The sequence below is a fragment of the Erythrolamprus reginae genome, chromosome 3 (genome assembly GCF_031021105.1).
Source record: "Erythrolamprus reginae isolate rEryReg1 chromosome 3, rEryReg1.hap1, whole genome shotgun sequence".
NCBI lineage: Eukaryota > Metazoa > Chordata > Lepidosauria > Squamata > Dipsadidae > Erythrolamprus > Erythrolamprus reginae.
In genome coordinates this window covers 239854158-239880148 of record NC_091952.1, presented here as the reverse complement: position 1 = coordinate 239880148, position 25991 = coordinate 239854158, and the positions used below count along the sequence as shown (strand labels likewise).

The 25991-nt window shown below is 42.8% G+C and overlaps 1 protein-coding gene across 1 annotated transcript in view; it reads left to right on the top strand.

Annotated features, from left to right (window-relative positions):
* The window catches only part of TAF2 (TATA-box binding protein associated factor 2), an 84237-nt gene that overhangs the window by 52936 nt on the left and 5310 nt on the right, over nt 1-25991 (top strand). The window contains exons 23-25 of the mRNA XM_070748238.1: nt 1490-1719; nt 4152-4304; nt 4827-4932. Of these exons, the coding sequence (XP_070604339.1) occupies nt 1490-1719; nt 4152-4304; nt 4827-4932 (489 nt within the window). The remainder of the gene's footprint in view (nt 1-1489; nt 1720-4151; nt 4305-4826; nt 4933-25991) is intronic.

Sequence of the window (25991 nt, the reverse complement as noted above, 5' to 3'; positions counted from 1 at the left end):
CATGCATGTCCTCCGTTCTAGGCCCGTCTGCATTTTTGCCTGCGTCCATGCCCTCTCGTCCCAGCCTTTCTCCGCTTGTACGCACCCTGTGTCCTCCTTCCCTGGCCTTCCTGAGCTTGTGCCAAAGTGCAGCACATATACACTCTCCCATCTTCCCACTCCCAGCGGGGTGGCGCAGTGGTAAGAGTGCAGCACTGCAGGATACTTCTTCAGCTAACTGCTTGCTGTAGTTCAGCAGTTCCAATCTCACCACCGGCTCAAGGTTGACTCAGCCTTCCATCCTTCCGAGGTGGGTCAAATGAGGACCCAGATTATTGGGGGAAATACGCTGACTCTGTTAACCGCTTAGAGAGGGCTGTAAAAGCACTATGAAGCGGTATGTTAGTCTAAATTCTATTGCTGTCTTGTGCGTGGTCAGTACTGGGCTTCTCTCACTCCTCTGCAGCGCCCCTACATTCCTTACCTGGGACTCTCTCTGCTTCTCCCTTAAACGGCCCTCAATCCCTGAGTTACGACTGGTTGGACTGTCATTGCCAAGCAGTGCAGTCGCTCCAAATCGCGCCTTGCAGCCTCCTGCTTAGCAACGGCAACCCCAGTCCCAATGGCTGTCATAACCCTAGAACAGAGATGGCGAACCAATGGCAGATGGCACACGGAGCCATATCTGCTGGCATGGGAGCTGTTGTCCTAGCTCAGCTCCAATGTGCATGTGTGTTCCGGCCAGCTGTTTTTTGGCTCGCACAGATGCTCTGGGAGGGCGTTTTTGACTTCCAGAGAGCCTCTGTGGGTATGGAGGAGGGGGGGTTACCCTCACCCGGCTCCAGAGAAACCATTGGAGCCTAGTTAGGGCGAAACACGAGCCTACTGGGCCTACCAGAAGTTGGGAAACATGCTGTTTCCAGCATTCAGAGGGCCTCTGGGGGAGAGGAAGCTGTTTTCGCCTTCTCCAGGCATTGAATTATGGATGTGGGCACTCACGCATGCACAATAGTGTGCACGTGCACTCTTTTGGCACCCAAGGAAAAAAAAGGTAGGTAGTCACTGCTCTAGGACTACCTATAGGAGTGAATAACTTTCTGAGAGCTCTTTCTCCTTGCTGCAGATGTTGCAATGGAAGGATAACTATAAAGATGACTCTCTCTCTCTCTCTCTCTCTCTCTCTCTCTCTCTCTCTCTCTCTCTCTCTCTCTCCCTCTCTCTCTCTCTCCTTCCCTCTCTCCCTCCATCTCTCTCTCTCTCTCCTTCCCTCCCTCTCTCTCTCTCCCTCCTTCCCTCCCTCCCTCTCTCTCTCTCTCCCTCCTCCCTCTCTCTCTCTCCCTCCCTCTCTTTCTTTCTCTCTCCCTCCTTCCCCCCCTCTCTCTCTCCCTCCTTCCCTCCCTCTCTCTCTCTCCCTCCTTCCATCTCTCCCTCCGTCTCTCTCTCTCTCTCCCTCCTTCCCTCCCTCCCTCCCTCCCTCTCTTTCTCTCTCTCTCTCTCTTTGCTTCCCCAGGTACGTGCCATGACTGGAGGCTGCGCTGTGGTGCTGTTGACCTGTACTTCACCCTGTTCGGTCTTAGCAGGCCTTCCTGTTTGCCCCTGCCAGAGCTCGGCTTGGTCCTTAACCTCAAAGAAAAGAAAGCTGTGCTGAACCCGACGATAATCCCTGAACCCGGAGCAAATGGCCCGGAACCTCCTAACAATCCAAACGCTCTGGGTCAAATTGTTGGCTTCCAAAGCACAGTAAGCGAATTCTCCCCCGCCCCCCTCCAATTCCTTGCACACCCTGAACTCCCTTCTTCATCCCACAGTTTCCCACAGTGGTCTCCTTTTTTAACCCTAGTTTTTCCCGATCTTACTGCAGCCTGCTTCCCTTGGTCTCCACTCTCCCTTAGGCTGTTTATTTAATTTAGTTTTTCTCGTGCAAGTTGCTTGAAAAAGCGAACACCCTGCCTATGTCCTGTCCATGGACTCTTATGGAAAGGGAAGCCTCCACAAACAATGGCACAGATTTTAAGGTATCAGCCTGGGTGATAAATTGCCACATGACGAGTGACAAGCGTAAACAAATGTGTCTTCGGTTTTTTCCTCTAGGCTGACGTCCTTTTTTTCATTAGCAAAACATGCCCTTTCTGTAAAAGGCTGTATTAAATCCCAGCGACCGATTAGGTCCCACAGAGTGGGCCTTCTCCGGGTCCCGTCAACTAAACAATGTCGGTTGGCGGGCCCCAGGGGAAGAGCCTTCTCTGTGGCGGGCCCGACTCTCTGGAACCAACTCCCCCCAGAGATTAGAACTGCCCCTACTCTCCTTGCCTTTCGTAAGCTCCTTAAAACCCACCTTTGTCGTCAGGCATGGGGGAACTGAGACATCTCCCCCGGGCATATACAATTTATGCATGGTATGTTTGTATGTATGTTTGTTTAGTAAATGGGGTTTTTTAAATCAAACCGGGGTTTTTAAAATATCTTAAATTATAGTTGGATTTGTTATAAATTGTTTTATTCTGTTGTGAGCTGCCCCGAGTCTGCGGAGAGGGGCGGCATACAAATCTAAATAATAAATAAATAAATTAAAAATCTTACTTGTACGGCTCAACTTATATAGGTACGAGGGTCGCCCAAAAAGTAATGCACCACTTTTTTTTCTTCAACAATTATTTATTGAACACAATGAAACGTACACACAAGAAAGAATGATGTTTCTTCTACACTCCCTATTTTTCCACGTCATCTCCGTCCTGTTCTATGGCTTTCCTCCAGTGAGACACAAGGGCGTGTATGCCCTGTCGGTACCACTCCTTGTTCTGGTCACAAAACCATTTCTGCACTGTGCGAATCACCTCTAGTGGCCTCACCCTCTGTGCCCAGTGACTAATTGTACCTCTGTTGACTGCAGAACTTACATAAACTGTATACAAACGTTTGTGAATGTTCTCAACAATTTCCTTCTTCGCAGTGAGAAATTCAATGACGACCCTCTGCTTGTAACGTACATCACTTACAGACGCCATTTCGAAACACTGCTGCAGCTATGCTATCTGTCTGAAGAAGTGCAAAATTTATACACGCACTCCTGACAATTCAAATAATGTATATCTAAAGTTTCGCATTCGTACCATTACTGTAGGCTGAGAAAAAAATGTGGTGCATTACCTTTTGGGCAACCTTCGTAGCTTTGTTTTGGCATTGGTCATAACTAATCTACGATTCATAATATCCTCCCTTCCCCCATTGCTCTCCTAGTAATCTTGTACACCTAGGGGCCTGATAGCCCTTTTTTAAAAAAAGGAATGTGTGTCATTGTTTAGTAACATATTTATGATTTGGCCTGTTTGGGAGGATGACAGCTCATTCCATTGTATCCCAGTTGGAATAATTGCATTTGTGTTCTCAAGAATTACTCCTACAGCTGATGTTGTGAAGGATCCCAAATGTATTGGGTTCCGTTCCTAATAAAATACAGGAAATTATTATTATTTTATTATTATTATTTATTGGATTTGTATGCCGCCCCTCTCCGTAGACTCGGGGCGGCTAACAACAGTGATAAAAAACAGCATGTAACAATCCAATACAGTATTAAAACAACTTTAAAAAAACCTTATTATAAAACCAAACATACATACAAACATACCATGCATAAATTGTAAAGGCCTAGGGGGAAAGAGTATCTCAGTTCCCCATGCCTGACGGCAAAGGTGGGTTTTAAGAATCTTACGAAAGGCGAGGAGGGTGGGGGCAATTCTAATCTCTGGGGGGAGTTGGTTCCAGAGGACCGGGGCCGCCACAGAGAAGGCTCTTCCCCTGGGTCCTGCCAAATGACATTGTTTAGTTGACGGGACTCGGAGAAGGCCCACTCTGTGGGACCTAACTGGTCGCTGGGATTCATGCAGCAGAAGGCGGTCCCGGAGATAATCTGGTCCGGTGCCATGAAGGGCTTTATAGGTCATAACCAACACTTTGAATTGTGACCGGAAACTGATCAGCAACCAATGCAGACTGCGGAGTGTTGGTGTAACATGGGCATATTTGGGGAAATAGTATAAGGGCAGATTAGATGGTTCATGAGCTCTTTATCTGTGATTAATCTTCTATGTTTCTATAAATTAGAGTTGTTTATACTCTTGTTATACCACTACTAATATTTTCAAATTTATTTTTAATTGCTTCTCAAGGAAGATGATCACCTTATTAAGGAAACATCAATCCTTCCCCTTCCACATCAGCAGGGGTTGAAGAGGAAAGCTGACACACCTCTTGGGTCTCCACTGGAACCTGGACAGATACTTGAGAAGACCGAAGACAGCAAAGTTAAACTCAAAATAAGGGTAATCAATGGTAGATAATGGGAGAACCGTGCATGCTCCAGTCTTAAACATCAGATATCAATATATGGTTCTGGACTTGCCTGGGGGGGGGGGGGGGGATCCAGTCCATTTCGAAAGATGCCTTGTACAGTATCTTATGACATGATTTTTTTGACTTATGAACATGAGACAATCCAAAAACAAGGGAGAGAGAACTATAGCCTTTGACACTACTATGTCTAGTATCTTCATCTGTCCCATAGTAGTAATAAATTGTTAATACTAGGAGGGACTGACTGAGTAACCCATTGTCTGCTTCATTTTTGCATTTTTATTAATAGCCATATCTTAAGGAGCTTAAATAAATAGTTCTCATTCTAGGAGAAATTGACAGCAAATGAAATTAGGCTGTTTTAAAAAGCAAAACCAACATGCTTATTATAATTATTTTCCACAGATGCGGAAAAAGGGGGGGGGAAACTTATTTTAGTTGCTGATTAACACATATCTATGTTTGGTTTTGTTTGTTTTCAAATATTGCAGTTTTCAAATTCCCAAGAAGAAGAAGAGATTGATATGGACACCGTTCATGACAGTCAAGCTTTTATCTACCATCATTTAAATATGCTGGAAAGACCATCAACACCAGGTTAGTGTTGGGTGGATAAAAGTCAATAATTCAAAACAAAACAAAATGATTCTGATATTTAAATATCCCAAAATCTGATTTTTAATTTTAGAAGGCAGTAATTTCTGGTTTACCAAAAATGTAAAAACGTGTTGTTTATTCATTCATAAACACATGCTAAATCTTTACTTGAAAGTTACAGTTTGTTCATGTTCATATATACCAGAGGTCTTCAAACATGGCTACTTTAAGACTTGTGGACTTCAACTCCCAGAATGGCTAGAGAATTCTGGGAATTGAAGTCCATAAGTTGTCAAGTTTGGGGACCCCTGGTATATAATATATTCACATGGTCATGCAATTCAGTCTTTCATCTCCTGATCATGACTTGGGTCCATGCTTTTAAATGTCCATTTCATATTTATAAAGAAAGACCATAGATGGAAGTGTTTCCTGTGCTTAGATGATGATGAAACCACTCCTAGCTAGGATAAAAGGATATTTATAATGTACTCCTCCGGACTCAACAGTGCAGCAGAAGTACAGTTTATTTACTTGTCTATGGAGATTCTCAGTCATCCAGGTCATGGTTGTCCCAAAGGTGCTTTTTTAAAAGTTAGTTGGACTTTGCACATTAGAGGGAGAGGGACAACATAGAAGAACAGCATAGGAGAACAAACCTATTAGGACAAGATTAAGCAGTCCATCTGCATTCAAAAGACAAAGGTCACTTTTTTGAAGCGAGCAGAGTCCATATTCTGGACAGAGAGGACCTCCATTTAGAAAGTAGGGTCAAAGAGGCCATTTACATTAAACAGCCCTCTCTCAACAGAGGGATACAACACCAGCTATTCTCCTGTTTCAGCAGTTCCAAGAAGGTTCCACACCCATTTGCACTATTCAGTTGAATCTGAAGACAGAAATAAACTCCCAAGCGGCCTCAATGACTCAGAAAGAGTGCTAAGAACCGGATGATTGCAAGGAATATAAATCCTTCTATTTTCCACCGTTAAGTCAGAACTGAAGAAGCTTCTTGGATGAGAAGCAAAATGTCTTCGAGGAAAAAAACAAAGTCGAGTTGCCTTGTGAAAAAGCATCTTTGGGACAATTTATTTTTTTGCTGACAGTCACTTAGGTAATGAGGTGGGCAGTGGCTAAATTTGATAAATAAAAATGAACATTGCAAGAACATAAGAGAACAGTCAGATGAGGAGACCCAGAGATGAGGAGGCTATCAATTAGTCTCCACGTTGCAATGAAGAGGAACACACTTTTGCAGCTACTAAGATTGTTGGACATAAAACATTGGCAGTTCTATTGCATTGGCAGTTCTGTGTTAGCAAAAACTTCAGAAGAGAAGGATTTAGGGGTAGTGATTTCTGACAGTCTCAAAATGGGTGAGCTGTGTGGTCGGGCAGTAGGAAAAGCAGGTAGGATGCTTGGCTGCATAGCTAGAGGTATAACAAGCAGGAAGAGGGAGATTGTGATCCCCTTATATAGAGCGCTGGTGAGACCACATTTGGAATACTGTGTTCAGTTCTGGAGACCTCACCTACAAAAAGATATTGACAAAATTGAACGGGTCCAAAGACGGGCTACAAGAATGGTGGAAGGTCTTAAGCATAAAACGTATCAGGAAAGACTTAATGAACTCAATCTGTATAGTCTGTATAGTATAGAAGGAAAAGAGGGGACATGATCGAAACATTTAAATATGTGAAAGGGTTAAATAAGGTTCAGGAGGGAAGTGTTTTTAATAGGAAAGTGAACACAAGAACAAGGGGACACAATCTGAAGTTAGTTGGGGGAAAGATCAAAAGCAACGCGAGGAAATATAATTTCACTGAAAGAGTAGTAGATCCTTGGAGCAAACTTCCAGCAGACATGATTGGTAAATCCACAGTAACTGAATTTAAACATGCCTGGGATAAACATACAGTGATCCCCCGGTTATTGCGTCCCCGACCATTGCGAACAGGGTAATTTGCGATTTTTGAACCCGGAAGTCAAAACACCATCTGCGCATGCGTGCCCTTTTTTTCTATGGGCACGCATGCGTAGATGGCGCCCGGCAGATCAGCTGCTGGGCGGCTTCCCTGGGTCTTCCCCCTCTTGCTGGCGGGAGGGCGAGCGGCGGGCATCAGCAAGGAGTTTCCCCACCGCCCACGCAAACTCCTTGCTGCCGGCCGCCCTTCGCCCGCCCACGCCGTTCATTCTCGCCGCTTCCCACCTGAGTCCTGAAGCGAATTCGCTTCAGGACTCAGGTGGAAAGCGGCGAGAGCGAGCGCTAGCGAACGGCTTGTCCGCCGCCCGCTCGCGCGTCCCGCGCCCACGCCGTTCATTCTCGCCGCTTCCCACCTGAGTCCTGAAGCGAATTCGCTTCAGGACTCAGCTGGAAAGCAGCGAGAGCGAGCGCTAGCGAACGGCTTGTCCGCCGCCTGCCTGCCCGCTAGCGAGGAGCCGAAGATTGGGGGCGGCGCAGCTGTTTTAAAACGTCGCCGCCGGCATGGGGGGCTTCCTAGCAGCCCCCCAAACCCGGGTTGGGGGTCCGGGGGGTGCTGGCAAGCCCCCCATGCCGGCGGCGACGTTTTAAAACAGCCGCGCCGCCCCCAATCTTCGGCTCCTCGCTAGCGCTGCGGAAGTAAAAACACCATCTGCACATGCGCAGATGGTGTTTTTACTTCCGCAGCGCTACTTCGCGAAAACCCGCTCGTTGCGGGGGGTCCTGGAACGGAACCCTCGCAACGAGCGGGGGATCACTGTATATCCATCCTAAGATAAAACACAGGAAGTAGTATAAGGGCAAACTAGATGGACCATGAGGTCTTTTTCTGCCGTCAGTCTTCTATATTTCTAAAACAGCCAAGGAAATGGTTAAAGCCTGGGAAACAGGCCCTTTGTTAGTCAATACCACCAGCCTATCAACTACTTAGAAAGTGGGTGCTGGGCAGCACAAGCAAATGGCAGCTACTGACATAAAAGACAGCCATCAATACAGCCCCAATCAATGTCTAAAAAGCAACTTATAACAGGCACTATAAATACCACACACAGAACAGCAGAATTTCTGCTGGAGAGAAGTTCCCGGAAGATGGGCTCCAGCATGAATCTGAAAGCTCGGGAGAGAAAACCTCTCATCCCGGTGACCAACCCAGATTAGATCCTGCAACATTATCCTGGGGCATGCCTTCATTTGTGAAAAAGAAACACTTATTTGTATACTTCCTATTCATTAGACTTTTGGCAGCTTACAAATTGAAAAGCATTTCAAACATCTTCTAACATACAAACACATGTTATTGGTGGGAAAATTAAGTACCATATTTTTAGGAGTATAAGACGCACCGGAATATATATATATATATATATATATATATATATATATATATATATATATTTATTTATTTATTTATTTATTTATTTATTTATTTATTTTATTTATTGGATTTGTATGCCGCCCCTCTCCGCAGACTCGGGGTGGCTAACAACAGTAATAAAATAGCACATAACAATAATCCAATACTAAAAACAGTTAAAAACCCATTACAGTGTTCCCTCGCTTTTCACGGGGGATGCGTTCCGAGACTGCCTGCGAAAGTTGAATTTCCGCGAAGTAGAGATGTGGAAGTAAATACACTATTCTTGGCTATGAACAGTATCACAAGCCTTCCCTTAACACTTTAAACCCCTAAACTGCAATTTTCCATTCCCTTAGCAACCCTTCAGATTATTACTCACCATGTTTATTTATTAAAGTTTATTAAAAAAAATATTTATTAAAGGCAGATGTAAGTTTGGCGATGACATATGACGTCATCGGGTGGGAAAAACCATGGTACAGGGAAAAAACCCGCAAAGTATTTTTTAATTAATATTTTTGAAAAACCGTGGTATAGACTTTTCGCGAAGTTCGAACCCACGAAAATCAAGGGAACACTGTATTATAAAAACCAATCATACATACAGACATACCATGCATAAAATTGTAGAGGCCTAGGGGGAAAATGTATCTCAATTCCCCCTTGCCTGGCGGCAAAGGTGGGTTTTAAGCAGCTTACGAAAAGATGCACCTTAGTTTTTGGGGACCAAATAGGGGGAAAAAATCTGCTTACTAGGTTTTCATCTGGCTAGCGTCCTTAGTCAGCACATTATTTTATCTCCTGGTTAGGACTTTTAAAAAACTTTATTTGGAGAGTGTAACAATGAAAGGGCTTTCAAGCCAGTAAGAGCTGGGAACGTCCTTAGCACCTGGTTAGGGCTGGAAAGAAACTTATTCGGAGCAAGTTAGAGCAATGAAAAAATCCTGCAAAGACTTAGGGCTTGGAAAACATTCTTTGCATAAAGAAACAATGAAAGAGCTTGCAAGCTGGTAAGAGCTGGGAATATTGTTAGCACCTTGGTTCGGGCTGGAAAGAAACATTCAGAGCAAGTAAAACAGTGAAATAAAAACCCTACAAAGACAGGGTTTGGAAAACACTATTCACAGAGAGAAACAATGAAAGAGCCTGCAAGGTAAGAGCTGGAAAGATCGTTAGCAGCTAGTTAGGGCTTGGGGAGGGGGGGAGCTACATTCAGAGTATAAGACCATCCATATTACCAGCCTCTTTTAGGGAGGAAAAGGGTGTGTCTTATACTCCGAAAAGTGTGGTAACTTTTAAGAATGCATAGGCCATAATTGGCTTCTTTTAACTATGTCTGAGCAGTATGACCTTGGTCCTGTGGTCCAAATAGAATACTCATAATTAGATCCCTATTGTTTTAAGGAAAAGCAGAGCAATCAACTCCTTCAACTGTAATAGATCTTCTGAAAAGGATTTGTTGAGTACCATATTAGTAAAGCTTTAGCAGTCAGGAAGAATATAAGGCCAGCGCCCAACTAAATCATGAACCGATTAAGCTGCTTTCTGTGCATCCTTAGGCAAATCAGACGTAAGCTAAATAAATCCAATAGCCGGTGTTAAGGGTTTTCAGGGCAGACTCTACCATGAAGGAAAAGTTAATTAGAAGTGAGCATCTCCCTTCTTAAAATGTACTTCAAATAGGTTGTAATTTTTTTTCGGCGAGTCATATCTTCAGGCCATTACTGAATAGCCCTTAGAAATCACACTGCTGGCAAACAGCTTCTGCTTTAAAAAAAAAACAACCTCAAAAACTTCCATTTTAAATGGCCACTGTGACAGATGGAGAAAATGTGTCCAAAATCTCCCACTGTTTTCACTCAACTGGAAACTCTTCTTTATGGGAGAGGAGCAATTAAGAAACATGGTTGATTCAGGATTTCAAAAATCACGTGAGTTGAGCAAAGCAGAAAGCATATTTCAAAGAGTAATTTATTTATTTATTTATTGGATTTGTATGCCGCCCCTCTCCATAGACTCGGGGCGGCTAACAACAGTGGGAAAAACAACATGCGACAATCCAATACTAAAGCAGCTAAAAACCCTTATTTTAAAACCAATCATACATACAAACATACCATACATAAATTGTAGAAGCCTAGGGGGAAAGAATATCTCAGTTCCCCCATGCCTGACGACAGAGGTGGATTTTAAGAAGCTTACGGAAGGCAAGAAGGGTGGGGGCTATTCTAATATCTGGGGGGAGTTGGTTCCAGAGGGCCGGGGCCGCCACAGAGAAGGCTCTTCCCCTGGGTCCCGCCAAACGACATTGTTTAGTTGACGGGACCCGGAGAAGGCCCACTCTGTGGGACCTAATTGGTCGCTGGGATTCGTGCAGCAGAAGGCGGTCCCGGAGATAACCTGGCCCGGTGCCATGAAGGGCTTTATAGGTCATAACCAACACTTTGAATTGTGACCGGAAGTTACAAATTTGTCGGATCCAATCATTTCTATGGGCAGACCATTTCATAAGCGAGAATGCCATAAGAGGGTTTCAATATGTGTTAAACTAATCTTTTCTGTGATATTTGGGTTTTTAATTGTAAACTGAAAATTCAAACAGAAAATAATAAATGGTAGGATAGGATAGGATAAGGTCTTTAAGTCCAACCCACTGCTTAAGCAGGAAACCTTATACCACTTCAGACAAATAATGTTCCAATCTCTTCTTAAAAACTTCAAATGTTGGAGCATTCCCAACTTATGGATCCTTCGTTCTAAATTGCTTCTCTCCTTGTTTAGTTTCTACCCATTGCTTCTTGTCCTGCCGTCAGGTGCTTTGGAGAATAGCTTGACTCCCTCTTCTTTGTGGCAACCCCTGAGATATTGGAACACTTCTCCCCTAGTCCTTCTTTTCATTAAACTAGACATACCCAGTTCCTATAACCATTCTTCATATGTTTTAGCCTCCAGTCCCCTAATCATCTTTGTTTAGGATCCCTCTTTTATTATATTTTATAATAACTCAAAGTGGGAAACATAACTCGCCCCTTCTCCTATTTTCCCCACAACAACCCTATGAGGTGGGTTGAGATGAGGCAGAGTGATTGGCCCAGCTTTCATGCATCGGGCCAGAACATCTCCGGGACCGCCTTCTGCCGCACGAATCCCAGTGACCGATTAGGTCCCACAGAGTTGGCCTTCTCCGGGTCCCGTCAACTAAACAATGCCGTTCGGCAGGACCCAGGGGAAGAGCCTTCTCTGTGGCAGCCCCGACCCTCTGGAACCAGCTCCCCCCAGAGATTTGAACTGCCCCCACCCTCCTCGCCTTTCGTAAACTCCTTAAAACCCACCTTTGCCGTCAGGCATAGGGAAATTGAAACATCTTCCCCGGGCCTATACAGTTTATATACGGTATGCTTGTGTGTATGTTTGTTTTTAATAATGGGGCTTTTAGTGTTTCTTTTAAATTATTAGATTTGTTACATATTGTTTATTATTGCTGTGAGCCGCCCCGAGTCTACGGAGAGGGGCGGCATACAAATCTAATAAATAAAATAAATAAAAACAAATAAAGCCAAGACTAGAACTCACAGTCTCCTTGTGATTGGCCCAAAGCCATTCAGCTGGCTTTCATGTCTAAGGCAGGACTAGAACTCACAGTCTTCTGGTTTCTAGCCTGGTGCCTTAACCACTGGACCACAAACTGATGCTGTATTTCAGAGCGTGGCCATATATGCATATATTGTCTGCATTTATAATATTGTACGCCACCCTGAGTTGCTTCGAGAAAGGCAGCATAGAAGTCTAATTAATAAATAAATAATAAATAAATGGTAGGGTACATCCTATGAACTCAGAAGAGGGAATGCAAGTCAGCTGGACTGGAAACAATGACCATTGTTTAAAATGTCTAATGAACCTGTGTCGGATAAGACAAAGCAGTAGCAAACTGGGTGGGCTAATATTTTGGCTTGCTTTATCATGGCTTTCTGTAGCCTCCATGTGGCATTTATTAAAATCAAAGCACCGCTTGGACATATTCTTCTTCTAAAGCACTATTCCCATTTTTCAAATAATAAAGGGATAATTTTTGAGCCCCTTGCTGAGGACAAAAATCTGGTAGCTTTAGTACAGGCGCAGCACTGTTTGGTTGCAAAGATGACTGGGACTATTATTTCAGCTTCTTTTATAAATAACAAAGAGGACAGCAACTCATCTGAATAATCTGCAAGTGGATTGAGTTAAAGACTTGAGGACCCAAAAGTGGCCTCTAGAATACTTACGGCTTTTTAAATTTGACATGTTTCCAACTATGACTAGAGTTTTTCCTGTTCTGAAGCCAGTATTCTAACATAGTCTTGTTCTGTCTTTACTTGGTTCTTTTAAAACAATTTGTGTTTCATTTTGCTGGGGATACTTAGCAGATTTCTTCTGGAAAGTCTAAGGCACAGTTCTCTACATGGATAAGTTGTTTGTTTGTGTGGTTTTTTTTTCTTTTGGTCACCTATATGTTGTAGGCATGGGCCTTCTCCGGGTCCCGTCAACTAAACAATGTCGGTTGGCGGGCCCCAGGGGAAGAGCCTTCTCTGTGGCGGCCCTGACTCTCTGGAACCAACTCCCCCCAGAGATTAGAACTGCCCCTACTCTCCCTGCCTTCCGTAAACTCCTTAAAACCCACCTTTGCCGTCAGGCATGGGGGAACTGAAACACCTCCCCCGGGCATGTACAATTTATGCATGATATGTTTGTGTGTGTGTTTGCTAGTAAATGGGGTTCTTTTTAAATCTTTTAAAATATTTTAAATTTATTTGGATTTGTCATGAATTGTTGTATCTTGTTGTGAGCCGCCCCAAGTCTGCGGAGAGGGGCGGCATACAAATCTAAATAATAAATAAATAAAATAAATAAATAACAAAATGGCCATTTAATTTTCAGACTTTGTGCAGTCTGAGATTTAGATCTTAATTTTATATTGCCATGGCAAATACCCTCAAAGTCCATAAACTCTACAGAAACATTTGGGCTAAAGTTCTGGAACGTGTATTGGAATTAAGTGGGGAGAGTTTGAAAACCATAACAGACAAGGCAAACTTTGCTTGTGCTTTTCTGGAATGTTATTGAAGTATCATAAGCATCATAAAGGATAATTCAAAGCAGTTCTTGTACCAGTGGGTCCATACTTGAAATTGGATATACAGTGATCCCCCGATCATTGCGAGGGTTCCGTTCCAGGACCCCCAGCAATGAGCGGGTTTTCGCGAAGTAGCGCTGCGGAAGTAAAAATACCATCTGCGCATGTGCAGATGGTGTTTTTACTTCCGCAGCAGCAGCGAGGAGCCGAAGATTGGGGTTTCCCCGCCGCCCACGCAAACTCCTCGCTGCTGCTGCGTCCGCCGCTCGCCCGCCCTGAAAGGGAAAGCCTCCCCAGGCCGGCTCCGATCCCCCAGGCCGGCTCCGATCGTTTTAAAACAGGCGCGCCGCTTCTCCGCTGACTCCTGGCGAACTTCCCCGCTTTAGGAGTCAGCGGAGAAGCGGCGCGCCTGTTTTAAAACGATCGGAGCCGGCCTGGGGGGGCTTTCCAGCAACCCCCGAGCCCGGGTTGGGGGCTTGGGGGTTGCTGGAAAGCCCCCCCAGGCCGGCTCCGATCTTTTAAAACAGGCGCGCGGCTTCTCCGCTGACTCCTGGCGAACTTCCCGGGCGAAGGGCGGGCGAGCGGCGAACGGCGGGTGGCTGGGCGAAGGGCGGGCGAACGGCGGGCGAGCGGGTGCTGGGGGGGGCTTCGCCCTCCCGCCAGCAAGAGGGGGAAGACCCAGGGAAGCCGCCCAGCAGCTGATCTGCCCGGCGCCATCTACGCATGCGTGCCCATAGAAAAAAGGGCACGCATGCGCAGATGGTGTTTTGACTTCCGGGTTGAAAAATCGCAAATTAGCCTGTTCGCAATGTCGGGAACGCAATAACCGGGGGATCACTGTAGATGTTCCTAAAATAGGGCATTTGTGATGTTAAGGTGCCTTGACAAGACTTTCGACTTGAAAATTGCCTAAGAACTTGAAATGTAGAAAACAGTCACTGAAGTGTTATCTATAATCCAACAGACAGGTTTAATTACTATATGCCTGTGGCAGTTTTTTTGAAATTATCTCTCTTATTTTTTACTATTATCAAGAGAACAATCTTGCAGGATCAGCTTTTTATTTGATTTTTTCTTTCTTTCCGTCTGTCTGTGTGTCTATCTGTCTGTCTGTCTTTCTACCTCCCTCCCTCCCTCCTCTACAGTATATCTGTCTATTATCTATCTATCTATCATCTATCTATCTATCTATCTATCATCTATCTTTCTATCAATCCATCCATCGATCCATCCATCCATAACTATATATCTATGCCTACAGTAACTAGCTATCATCTATCTATATTTATCCATATCTACAGTATCGATCTCTACAACATCTATCTACCTACCTATCTATCTATACTCTCTAAGTGTCTGTGTGCGTGCGTGTGTAGAACCATCTTCCAAGAATTGATCCAATCCCTTTGGAAAGCCTCTTGATGTCTAAACCTATTGTTCCCTTACCTTTATATTTCTATACCTCAATAACAAATATCTGTGAAAGGGAAGACAATCCGAGACCGCCTTCTGCCGCATGAATCCCAGCGTCCGGTTAGGTCCCACAGAGTCGGCCTTCTCCAGGTCCCGTCAAGTAGGCAATGTCGCTTGGTGGGGCATAAGGGAAGAGCCTTCTCTGTGGGGGGCCCGGCCCTCTGGTATCCGCTCCCCCCAGAGATTTGTACTGCCCCCACCCTCCTTATCTTTCGTAAGAACTTGAAAACTTATTTATGCCACCAGGCTTGGGGTCATTAGATCCCAGCCTCTGGTCACTGAGTGCTTAGTATGCTTGGTTTGTATTTGAGTGAATGATTTTTGATATTTAACTTTTATAATGTTTTATACTATTTATATTAATTGGATCCAATTGTATTTTGTACAGTTTTATTGTGGACATGTTGTGAGCCGCCCTGAGTCCACAGAGAGGGGTGGCATACAAATCCAATAAATAAATAATAAATAAATAAATTCAGCCTCTGCCATGGGCTCAATGGAAGAGGACAAGGCCTATTGGAGCTACTTATCACAAGTCCTTTGGACAGACATGAAACTCCTATTCCAGAGAATGTGTACTACAGGTAGTCCTTGATTTACAACAATTCCTGTAGTGACCGTTCAGAGTTACATTGGCACTGAAAGAAGTGGGTTATTGCTGTTTTTCACACTTACGACCGTTGTAGCATCCTCATGGTCACATGATCAAAATTCAGACATGTGCCAACGTGATCTTTTGAGAAGCAAAATCAATGGGGAAGCCAGCTTCATTTAAACAGCAGTGTCCCTAACAATGATTCACTTAACAAATGTGGCAGGATAAGTCATAAAATGGGAGAAAAATCACTTAACAAATGTCTCACTTAGCATCAAAAAAATTGGGGCTAGGTTGTGGTTGTAAGTCGAGGATTCCCTCTACGTGGCTTTGGATGTGATAGACCTGATAGGGATCAGCAAATCCTTGTGATTATTTCCTCTTTCGGACATTTTGTGCTTAGCTAGGTAATAGAAAGGCTAAATTTCATAGTTTGCGAAATGGTGACCCAAATCATTGAAGCAGTTAATTTGTAGAGTTGGGGAAATTTTTCTTCTTGTGTTGACAAAAAATAGATTGTTGCAAATCAAAAAATAGGGCAGGAAACTAAACAGGGACAGGGAATGTATATGAACTAAAAATTGAGTTTTGATTGCTGTTTCCTTAAGGATTTTGACCAAAGAATACATTTGCTAAAGAGAAAGATTCTGAAGAACATCAGATCATTATTTATGACTAGTATTATCTGGGGATCAGATTGGCTTATGAATACAATCGGTATTTATAGCACTTTATTAGCATTTCATAATACTTGTTTTGTACTATTCTTATACTGCCCAATGGGGGGTATAAAGTAATAAACAAGAGTTCCTGGAGATTTGTGCCAGAAAATAAACAGATGTTACCGCAGGGACCATTGTAGGAAACAGCTGCACACTCTGAATTGTTTGGTGTCAAATGGATTGGGATGCAAATGGATTCCTCTCTGTATCTTTCAGGCTACTTGGCTCTTATGATAGAAACCTACAGCAGGCAAATAATCTATTAGAGGGTCACATCTGTTCGAAATAGTCACTAAATCCTACAAAGTAACTTTTTGCTTCTAAAAAGGGGACCACTCTCTAAAATAGGATATTGTACTTCTAGAACACTTTGAGTACCGTATATATATATTGAGTACAGTAATACCTCGTCTTACTAACCTAATTGGTTCCGGAAGTAGGTTCGTAAGGCGAAATGTTCGTAAGATGAAACATTGTTTCCCATAGGAAACAATGTAAAAGCGATTAATCCGTGCAAAAAAATAAATAAATAAATGGCGCTCCGCTGGGCGGCGGCGCCCGGCTGTCACCTTTTAAAACAGCTGGGGGGCTTCTCGGCATTCACCCGAACCCGAACTTTTCAGGTTCGGGAGGCCGCCGAGAAGCGCCGCCGCCCGGCTGTCACCTTCTGAAACAGCCGGGGGGCTTCTCGGCGTTCTCCTGAACGCCGAACCCTGAAGTTCGCGTTCCGGAGGCCGCCGAGAAGCGCCTGGCTGTTTCAGAAGGTTATAATTGGGCGCCGCCACTCGGCAGAGCGCCGTTTTTGCGATCGGCAGCAGCGTTTTCAGCCGATCTGGAGGCTAGAAAGGAGGTGGGGAATCCCAATAGGAAATTCCATGGGCGGAGCTTTGATGTCACGAAGACGTCCCACCTTCTTTCTAGCCTCTAGATCAGCCGAAAATGCTGCTGCTGATCGCAAAAATGGCGCTGTGCCGAGCGGCGCCACCCAGCTGTAACCTTCTGAAACAGCCGGGCGCTTCTCGGCAGCCTCCCGAACCCGAACTTCCGGGTTCGGCGTTCAGGAGAACGCCGAGAAGCCCCCCGGCTGTTTCAGAAGGTGATAGCTGGGTGACGGCGCTTCTCGGCGGCCACCCGAACCCGAAAAGTTCGGGTTCGGGAGAATGCCGAGAAGCCCCACGGCTGTTTTAAAAGGTGACAGCCGGGCAGTGGCACCCAGCGGAGCGCCATTTTGCGATGTGCGGTGGGTTCGTAAGCCGAAAAAAGTTCGTAAGAAGAGGCAAAAAAATTTCGAACCCCAGTTTCATATCACGAGGGGTTCGTATCACGAGGTACCACTGTACAGTGGAACCCCGACATAAGAGCTGCTCTACTTAAGAGCAACTCGAGATAAGAGCTGGGAGGGGAGAGATATTTTTGTTCTACTTACAAGCCCAAATTCGAGATACAAGCGCCAAGGAGCTGTCTCCTGAAGCCAAACGCTAACTTCCGCGTTCGGCTTCAGGAGACAGCTGCGAAGCGGCGCGCGTGTTTTAAAAGGTTGCAGCCGGCCTGGGGGGCTCGGGGGGGTGCTTGCAGCTTTCTTTCTTGCTCTTTTTCTTTCTCTCTTTTACCTTCCCTTCCTCTATTTCTTATTTTCTTTCTCCTTTCCACCTTCTTCCCTCCCTCCCTCCCTTCACTCATTCCTCTCTTACTCTCCCCTTTCATAAGTTTCCTTGCTTCCTTCCTCTGTTCCTGTCCCTTCCCCCTTTCTTTCTTTCTTTCTTGCTTTCTTTCTTGCTCTTTTTCTTTCTCTCTTTTACCTTCCCTTCCTCTATTTCTTCTTTTCTTTCTCCTTCCCACCTTCTTCCCTCCCTCCCTCCCTTCACTCATTCCTCTCTTACTCTCCCCTTTCATAAGTTTCCTTGCTTCCTTCCTCTGTTCCTGTCCCTTCCCTCTTTCCTTCCTTCCTTCCCACCCTCCGTCCATTCATTCACCCATTCCTCTCTTGATCGCTTAAAGCCGGTCCCTGGTGCAAAAAGGGTTGGGGACCTCTGTCCTACAGGATTGGGTGGCAGAGAAGTTGAACATATGTAAATTTAAAAGTTTAAGAAAGTTTACAAGTTAAGTGAAAGAAACTTCATTATTCATTTATATGTACATGTACATTTCTTCATTAAAAACATGTCTTTCTGCATAATTTAGACTAACTTTGTGAGTTTTTTGAGGGCTGGAACCAATTAAAATTATTTACATTAATTCCTATGGGGAAAAGTCGTTCGAGATAAGAGCTGCTCGACTTAAGAGCCCAGGTCCGGAACGAATTAAACTCGTATCTCGAGGTACCACTGTATATATATTATTACACCATCTAAAGAAGGCCATTTCTTTAGACTTCTATTATTCCTATGCCAATTAATATAAACCAGTAGCTTAATTGGTTGAATCAAAAAGTTTATTTTTTAAAAAATGAGGTATATAGGCCTTGATCTAATGTTATTTCAATTAAACTCGTTCAGTGGTTATTTTGGGCATTTAATAATTCTACTTCAAGTTAAAATGTTTGGAATTGTTTGAGCGTAGTTCTCTGAACAATTTTAGTTTTGTCAGTACTGTATTAATTTATTTCCAAACCCTTCTATAATTTCTTCATAGAAAGGGTTTTCAATCAGAGGAAATAGTCATCAGAAATATTAATATATATTAGCATAACTTTTCACTTTTGTTAGTTGAAAATAGACAAAAAGACTCAGTAAATGGGGGGAAATAGAAAAAATGATCTGGTATACAATACTATTTTTTTTTTGCACAGCTATGATTCTTCAGAAACAAACATCAGCACTGTTAGATGTGAATTATATTTTTGCCTTAAGTACAGTGGCTTTGAAAACATCAATGCAGCCTCTTTTTCACCTTCTGGTGTGATTCAAAACTTGACTTATAATATAAAAGCTTTACTACAGACTTTATTTGTTATTCGGTCTTCAAAACAGTAGGGTCATTCACCCTCTTGCAGAGACCAGAAAAATCCAAACAACAGAAATAGATTTTCATTTTAATTTAAAGTTTAGCTTTCCAATTATATTGGGACGTTTATTTCAAAAATGCTATATAACAAAATATGGAGTATGCTGTTGCGAAGGGGTTTTGTACAATATATTATTTAACATATGATTACAATTTTTTTGTTTCAGAAATAATAGCTTTATATTTAATCAAACCTCAAGTCAGAGTACAGGCTTAAAATCTCCCTCCATCCTTCCCTCCCTCTCTCTCTCTCTTTCCCTCCCTCCCTCCCTTTCCCTCTCCTTATTTCTCCATCACACACCCCTCTCTCTGTTTCCCACCCCTAGTGTGAAAGTGCATTTAATAACTACGCCTCCCCAATTTAGTAACTGCTCTGTAAATTAACAGAGATGGAAGTCCCATTATTGGGGACTCTAGTTTTCTTAGGAAGGTTCTTAGAATTGGTTTGAAAGCAGAGTAGCCAGAATAGAAATTGTTGAGTCTGCAACCCAACAAGACAAAAACAGACTTCAGAGGATAATCAGAACTACAGAAAAAATAATTGCTACCAACCTGCTTTCCATATATACTGCCTGAATACTGCACGAGTCAAAAAGAGGGCCATGAAAATATTTATTGACCCTTTGCATCCTGGACATAAATTGTTTTAAATTCTATCCTCAAAACAATGCTTTACCAGACAGCTAAACAGAAGAACAGTTTTTGCCCCGAACACCATCACTGTCAAATTATTTACTAAGTCTGCACTACTATTGCTACTAGTTTTCTCTCATCATTCCTATCACCCATTTCCTCCCACTTATGACTGTATGACTTTAACTTGTTGCTTGTATATTTAAGATATTTATTAATATTGATTGTTTCCTCATTGCTTATTTGACCCCTATGACAATCATTAAGTGTTGTACTTCATGATTGTTGACAAATGTATCTTTTCTTTTATGTACACTGAGAGCATCTGCACCAAAGACATTTTCCTTGTGTCTCCAATCACACTTGGCCAATACAGAATTCTATTTTATTCTATTCCATTCTAAGTTATGACACTGTGTAATACATAGAAGCTTCCCTCTTTTTTCTTTTCTTTTGTTGAACTTTGCAGTAATTCCCACATTCAGGCACAGGCAACACTTTGGAGCTTCTCAGTAAGAACCGTCTTTCTTGATTCCAGACATCTGTTTTGCAGTGAAACTAATAATGATGTTGGCTTCTGAACATTGAAAACCACAGAAGGTGCCAAGTGAATAGCTAGTGTAATGTGTGTTCTGTTCCAAGGGGTATTAGTAATCACTTCAAAAGCAAATGTGGGCACCTCACCCTTTGTGGTTCTTCCAGTCAGTTACTAAGGAAGATGTTTTGGTTATTCAAGGAGAAGAACATTGCCAGAAATGAGCACAGCATGAACACAGCCAATGCCATCTCCCGATAATATGAAGAGTCCATAGAGCATGCCTTAGCCAGAGAGAATTATGGATCTAGCTAACCCTATTGTAAAATCGAATGCTAAAATTTGAGGCATTATTGGACTATATTTGAGGGTGGGAAATGAAGGGAGAACGGTGAAAAGTACAGGTAGCATAAATGAAACCATAAATTCCATTGCTAAATAAAGTTTTACTAAGTGAGCTGGGTTTGGTTTTATGAATTTTTTTTTGCCATGTTAGCAAATTATTATTATTTTTTTAAATATACTTTATTGGTTTATACAAAAAGAAGTAAAACAGGGAAAGGGGGGGATGGGAGTACAAAAAAGAGAAGTGGGAGGGAGAGGGGGTAAACAGTGTTGTTATATCACAGCTTATATATATTGTTGTATACACATTCCAAGTGTTTGTCCATATATAAATATTTCATATTCAGTATTCTTATTTGGATAATCTTATAGCTATAATAATTGATAATCCAACAATAACGTGAAAACATGTTAGCAAATTATTGTTGTTAACCAAACTATTCCAGTTTTTAAATGAATCATGTCATTGAGCAGAAGTATTTCCCCCATTATCCTTCCTTGTAGAAGTTGGCTGGGAAGGTTGAAATGGCAATCACATGATCGAGTCCTCAGAGAGGGGCGGCATACAAATCTAATAAATTATTATAGAATAGAATAGAATAGAATAGAATTTTATTGGCCAAGTGTGATTGGACACACAAGGAATTTGTCTTGGTGCATATGCTCTCAGCGTACAGAAAATAAAATATACATTTGTCAAAAATCATGTGGTACGACATTTAATGATTATCATAGGGGTCAATAAGCAACGAAGAAGCAATATTAATAAAAATCTTAGGATATAAGCAACAAGTTACAGTCATACAGTCAACATGGGAGGAAATGGGTGATAGGAATGATGAGAAAAACTAGTAGAATAGAAGTGCAGATTTAGTAGAAAGTCTGACAGTGTTGAGGGAATTATTTGTTTAGTAGAGTGATGGTGTTCGGAAAAAAACTGTCTTGGTGTGCAGTGCTCTGTAGCGACTTTTGAGGGTAGGAGTTGAAACAGTTTGTGTCCAGGATGTGAGGGGTCAGTAAATATTTTCCCCACCCTCTTTTTGATTTTTATTATTATTATTATTATTATTATTATTATTATTATTATTATTATTATTATTGCAACCATCATTAAATACATGCTGGTTGCCAAGAGCTGAATTTTGATCATGTGACTATCGGGATGCTGTGATATTTATAAGCGTGGGGGTCATAAATCACTTTTTCCAGTGCCGTTGTAACTTTGAACAGTAGATGGTTGTAAATCAGATGATTTATGGGATCATATAACTTCTGCCTCATATATCCCAGCAACTGGTCAGGTCGCACAGAGTCGGTCTTCTCCAGGTCCCATCGGCCAAACAATGCTGACAGGCAAGACCACAAGGAAGAGCCTTCTCTGTTGCGGCCCCGATCCTCTGGAACCAACTCCCTCCAGAGATACATACCGCTCCCCACTCTCCTAGCCTTCCAAGAGGCACTGAAAACACACTTAAGCCGGCAGGACTGGGACCATTGAGTGATAGTTTCCACTCTGGACAGGAGTATGAATGAGTGATGACTGTCTGCTGTGTATATTGGGTTTTAATTTTCACTTGTTTTTTATTTTGGGTATTGAGTATTTTAACTTGGTTACTATTTTATTGTTATAAGCCGCCCTGAGTCCGCTAGAAGGGTAGCCTATAAATTGGAAAAATTAAAATAAAATAAATTGAGGACAATCTGTAGCCATTTATCATGGGTGCAATTGACTGAACAGTGATTACCGCTCTGATGCTTACTCAGTCTTCACCAGAACGATAACATTGGTATTGCTGCGACCATACTTTCAGAATCCCAGTAATCAAGTTCACATATTAGAAGGAGGATAAAAGGTATTTGCCTTAAAGATTATCTCTTATTTGATCCAGACCCTAAATTTGCTTGCCAGCAAATTTTCAAAGCTAGCATTTATCACTATTAAATCAGGGATGGGCTCTACTTACCTTCCCCACCGGCTCGGATTGCAAGAGAAGTGTACGTTTTATGTCCACTCATGCAAATTAGTTGTAGCGCATGAATTCAAGCCCTTCTGTGTGTTGCTAACAAGGAAATTAGCACAAAAACCAGCTGCAGAGCTGATCAGCTGTGCTTTGGAAGAAGCAATAAAGGTCCACATAAACCCAGGGGCAGGAGGGAGGGGCCACTTCCAAGCACACACAGAACCAGATCTGCATGCACAGAAGAAAACAGCATTGAAAAAAGTTACAAACAAACAAATCACACCAAAAAACGGTGGCACCCATGGACTGGCACCAAGCAAACCAGGTCAGTGATGTCACCAATGGGTCGCTACCGGTTCGACCAAACCAGGAGGAGCCCACTTCTTTATTCACTAAAATAATTATGAATGCCTCATTTAAATAAGGTTGACCTTCGGTAATATTACCTGCACCATACTGTTATTGCATTTCTACTTTTTTCCTCTATTTGATTATACACTGCTCAAAAAAATAAAGGGAACATTCAAAGAACACATCCTTAAATCTGAGTGAATGAAATATTCTCATTGAATACTTTGTTCTGTACAAAGTTGAATGTGCTGACAACATGTGAAATTGATTGTCAGTCATTGTTGCTTCCTAAGTGGACAGTTTGATTTCACCGAAGTTTGATTTACTTGGAGTTATATTGTGTTGTTTAAGTGTTCCCTTTATTTTTTTGAGCAGAATATTTCATAGCAAGGTCACAAAAATAATCTGAATGCAAGCCTACAGGTAAACAAGTGAAACCAACGATGAAATTCTGGAAACAATTCATGAACTACAAAAAAGCCCAGACTTAAAAAGAACAGAATATAAAAAGAACCACCTCTACCAAAACAATAATTCAGCATCTGGAATGAGTAGAAGCGAGTGTGTGTTTCTAATATTTGTGTTGTATTAATGAACTTACATAGATATTATTTGAGCATTTCTGATTTCTCAAAACTTGGTGAGCACAAGATGTTTAGGAAGTAAGGATTGTAATTCCATGTTTTTGATTTTGAAAATGGTATTTTCTTTTTCCTGAGGTTAAAAAAAACCCTAAAAATCTCAGAAATTTATATTCAAGCAGAATTAGAAGATGTTTGAGAGCCGTTACAGTCCTGTTTTGTAGGCCTTAATTTTGTTTAAGTTTGGTTGCGAATATAGGCAGACTTTCTTTGAATAAATTTCTGTATTCACAGTATCAACCTTTTTTAAAAAAAATGCACAAGATGTTTATAAGAGTCAAAAGAAAAAGGGACTGCAAATATTTCTCTGACAATTTGAATTTTAGCTAGACATTTAACGGACATTTGAGCATTTGACATTGTATATCTACTTTCTGGTGTACTCCATTACATTCCTGTTTTGACAGCCTAAAAAATCCATTTTGTATCTGGTTCTATACTTGTGTTTTGCAATGAGCCTAAAATCTGGTATGGTTTATCGTGCGTTAGATGTGTGTACGCAAATCACCAGGGAGCACAGCTTTGTCATTAAAACGTAAGCCTGTAATGTAGAAGCTGTAATTATGTGGTCAGAGGCTTGACTGGGAATAGAACAAGGCAAGAAATTCTGCACATTATATAGAAAAGGCAACATGAAGAAACAATATCCATGGGATGCCTAGGGAGAATTGCTAATCTAATCTACGCTAACCCCATAGCAGAAACATTACCATCCCTGGTCACTGTGGAGCAACATCTTGCTTCAAATGTTCCCATACTAATCAGAAATGAGAGCAAATTTTGGAATCTAGAGAAGGGTGGCAAAAGAGAAACTCAATGATGGAAAGGCCCCAAATTGCATGCCATCTTCAAAAGCCTTGGAGGACATTCCTGGAGCCCTCCAGAAGTTGTTACCAAAATTTCAGCGTACAGTGATACCTCGTCTTACAAATACCTCGTCATACAAACTTTTCGAGATACAAACCCAGAGTTTAAGATTTTTTTGCTTCTTACAAACTATTTTCACTTTACAAACCCACCGCTGCTGCTGGGATGCCCTGCCTCTGCACTTCCGTTGCCAGTGAAGCACCCATTTTTGCACTGCTGGGATTCTCTTGAGGCTCCCCTCCATGGGAAATCCCACCTCAGGATTGCCGTGTTTTTATGATGCTGCAAGGGGAGCCTCAGTGAAATCGCAGCATCGCAAAAACACAGATGTCCGGAGGTGGGGTTTCGAGGACTTCGGTGTTTTTGCGATGCTGAGGTGGGTTTCCCATGGAGGGGAGCCTCAGGGGAATCCCAGCAGTGCAAAAACAGGCGCTTCGGCTGGCAAAAGGGGAGAATTTTAGGCTTGCACGCATTAATCACTTTTCCATTGATTCCTATGGGAAACATTGTTTCGTCTTACAAACTTTTCACCTTAAGAACCTCGTCCTGGAACCAATTAAGTTTGTAAGACAAGGTATCACTGTAATAGAAAGAAGAAGCTGATTCGGTATTCCAAGTACAGTGGTACCTAAGAATGCCTCTACTTAAGAACGTTTCTAGATAAGAACCGGGTGTTCAAGATTTTTTTGCCTCTTCTTAATAACCATTTTCTACTTAAGAACCCGAGCCCAGAAAAATTTCCCAGGAAATTTGAGAGCGGCACAAAGGCCCGGCCAGTTTCCTGCGATTCCCCCTTTAATCCCGGCCATCTCAGGCTTTTCTGGGCTGCCAGAGGAGCCTTTCGGTGGCGCTTAAGGAGGCTTTGGCAGCCCAGAGCGAACGGAGCATTTTCCTTTCTCTGGGCGCTTGCAGAGGGAATACTTCGCTGTGGTGACTCCCTCATGCTGACTCCCATAGACCCGGTGCGAGATTGCCTCCCGGAGCGTCTGGGCGTGGAAAGGCAAAAGGCGGCGATCACTTCACCTTCTTCCTTCGGCAGCAACTGTCCTCTTTCTCTTCTTCCTCCTCCTCCTCCCACCCAAATTCTGAGTTTTTATTTCTTTCCTAATGGGTTTGCACACATCATTAGCTTTTACATTGATACCTATGGGAAAAAATGCTTCTACTTAAGAACGTTTCTACTTAAGAACCTGGTCACGGAACAAATTACGTGCTTAAGTAGAGGCACCACTGTATATTAAATACAGTTTGGCTTGTAGTCTGCGCCGGCTGGAGGGGCTGGGAGTGGGAGGCACTGTCCTTCAGTGGTTCTCCTCCTACCTCTCTGGTCGGTCGCAGTCGGTGTTAGTGGGGGGTCAGAGGTCGACCTCTAGGTTTCTCCCTTGTGGGGTGCCTCAGGGGTCGATCCTCTCCCCCCTACTATTTAATATCTACATGAAACCGCTGGGTGAGATCATCCAAGGGCATGGGGTGAGGTATCAT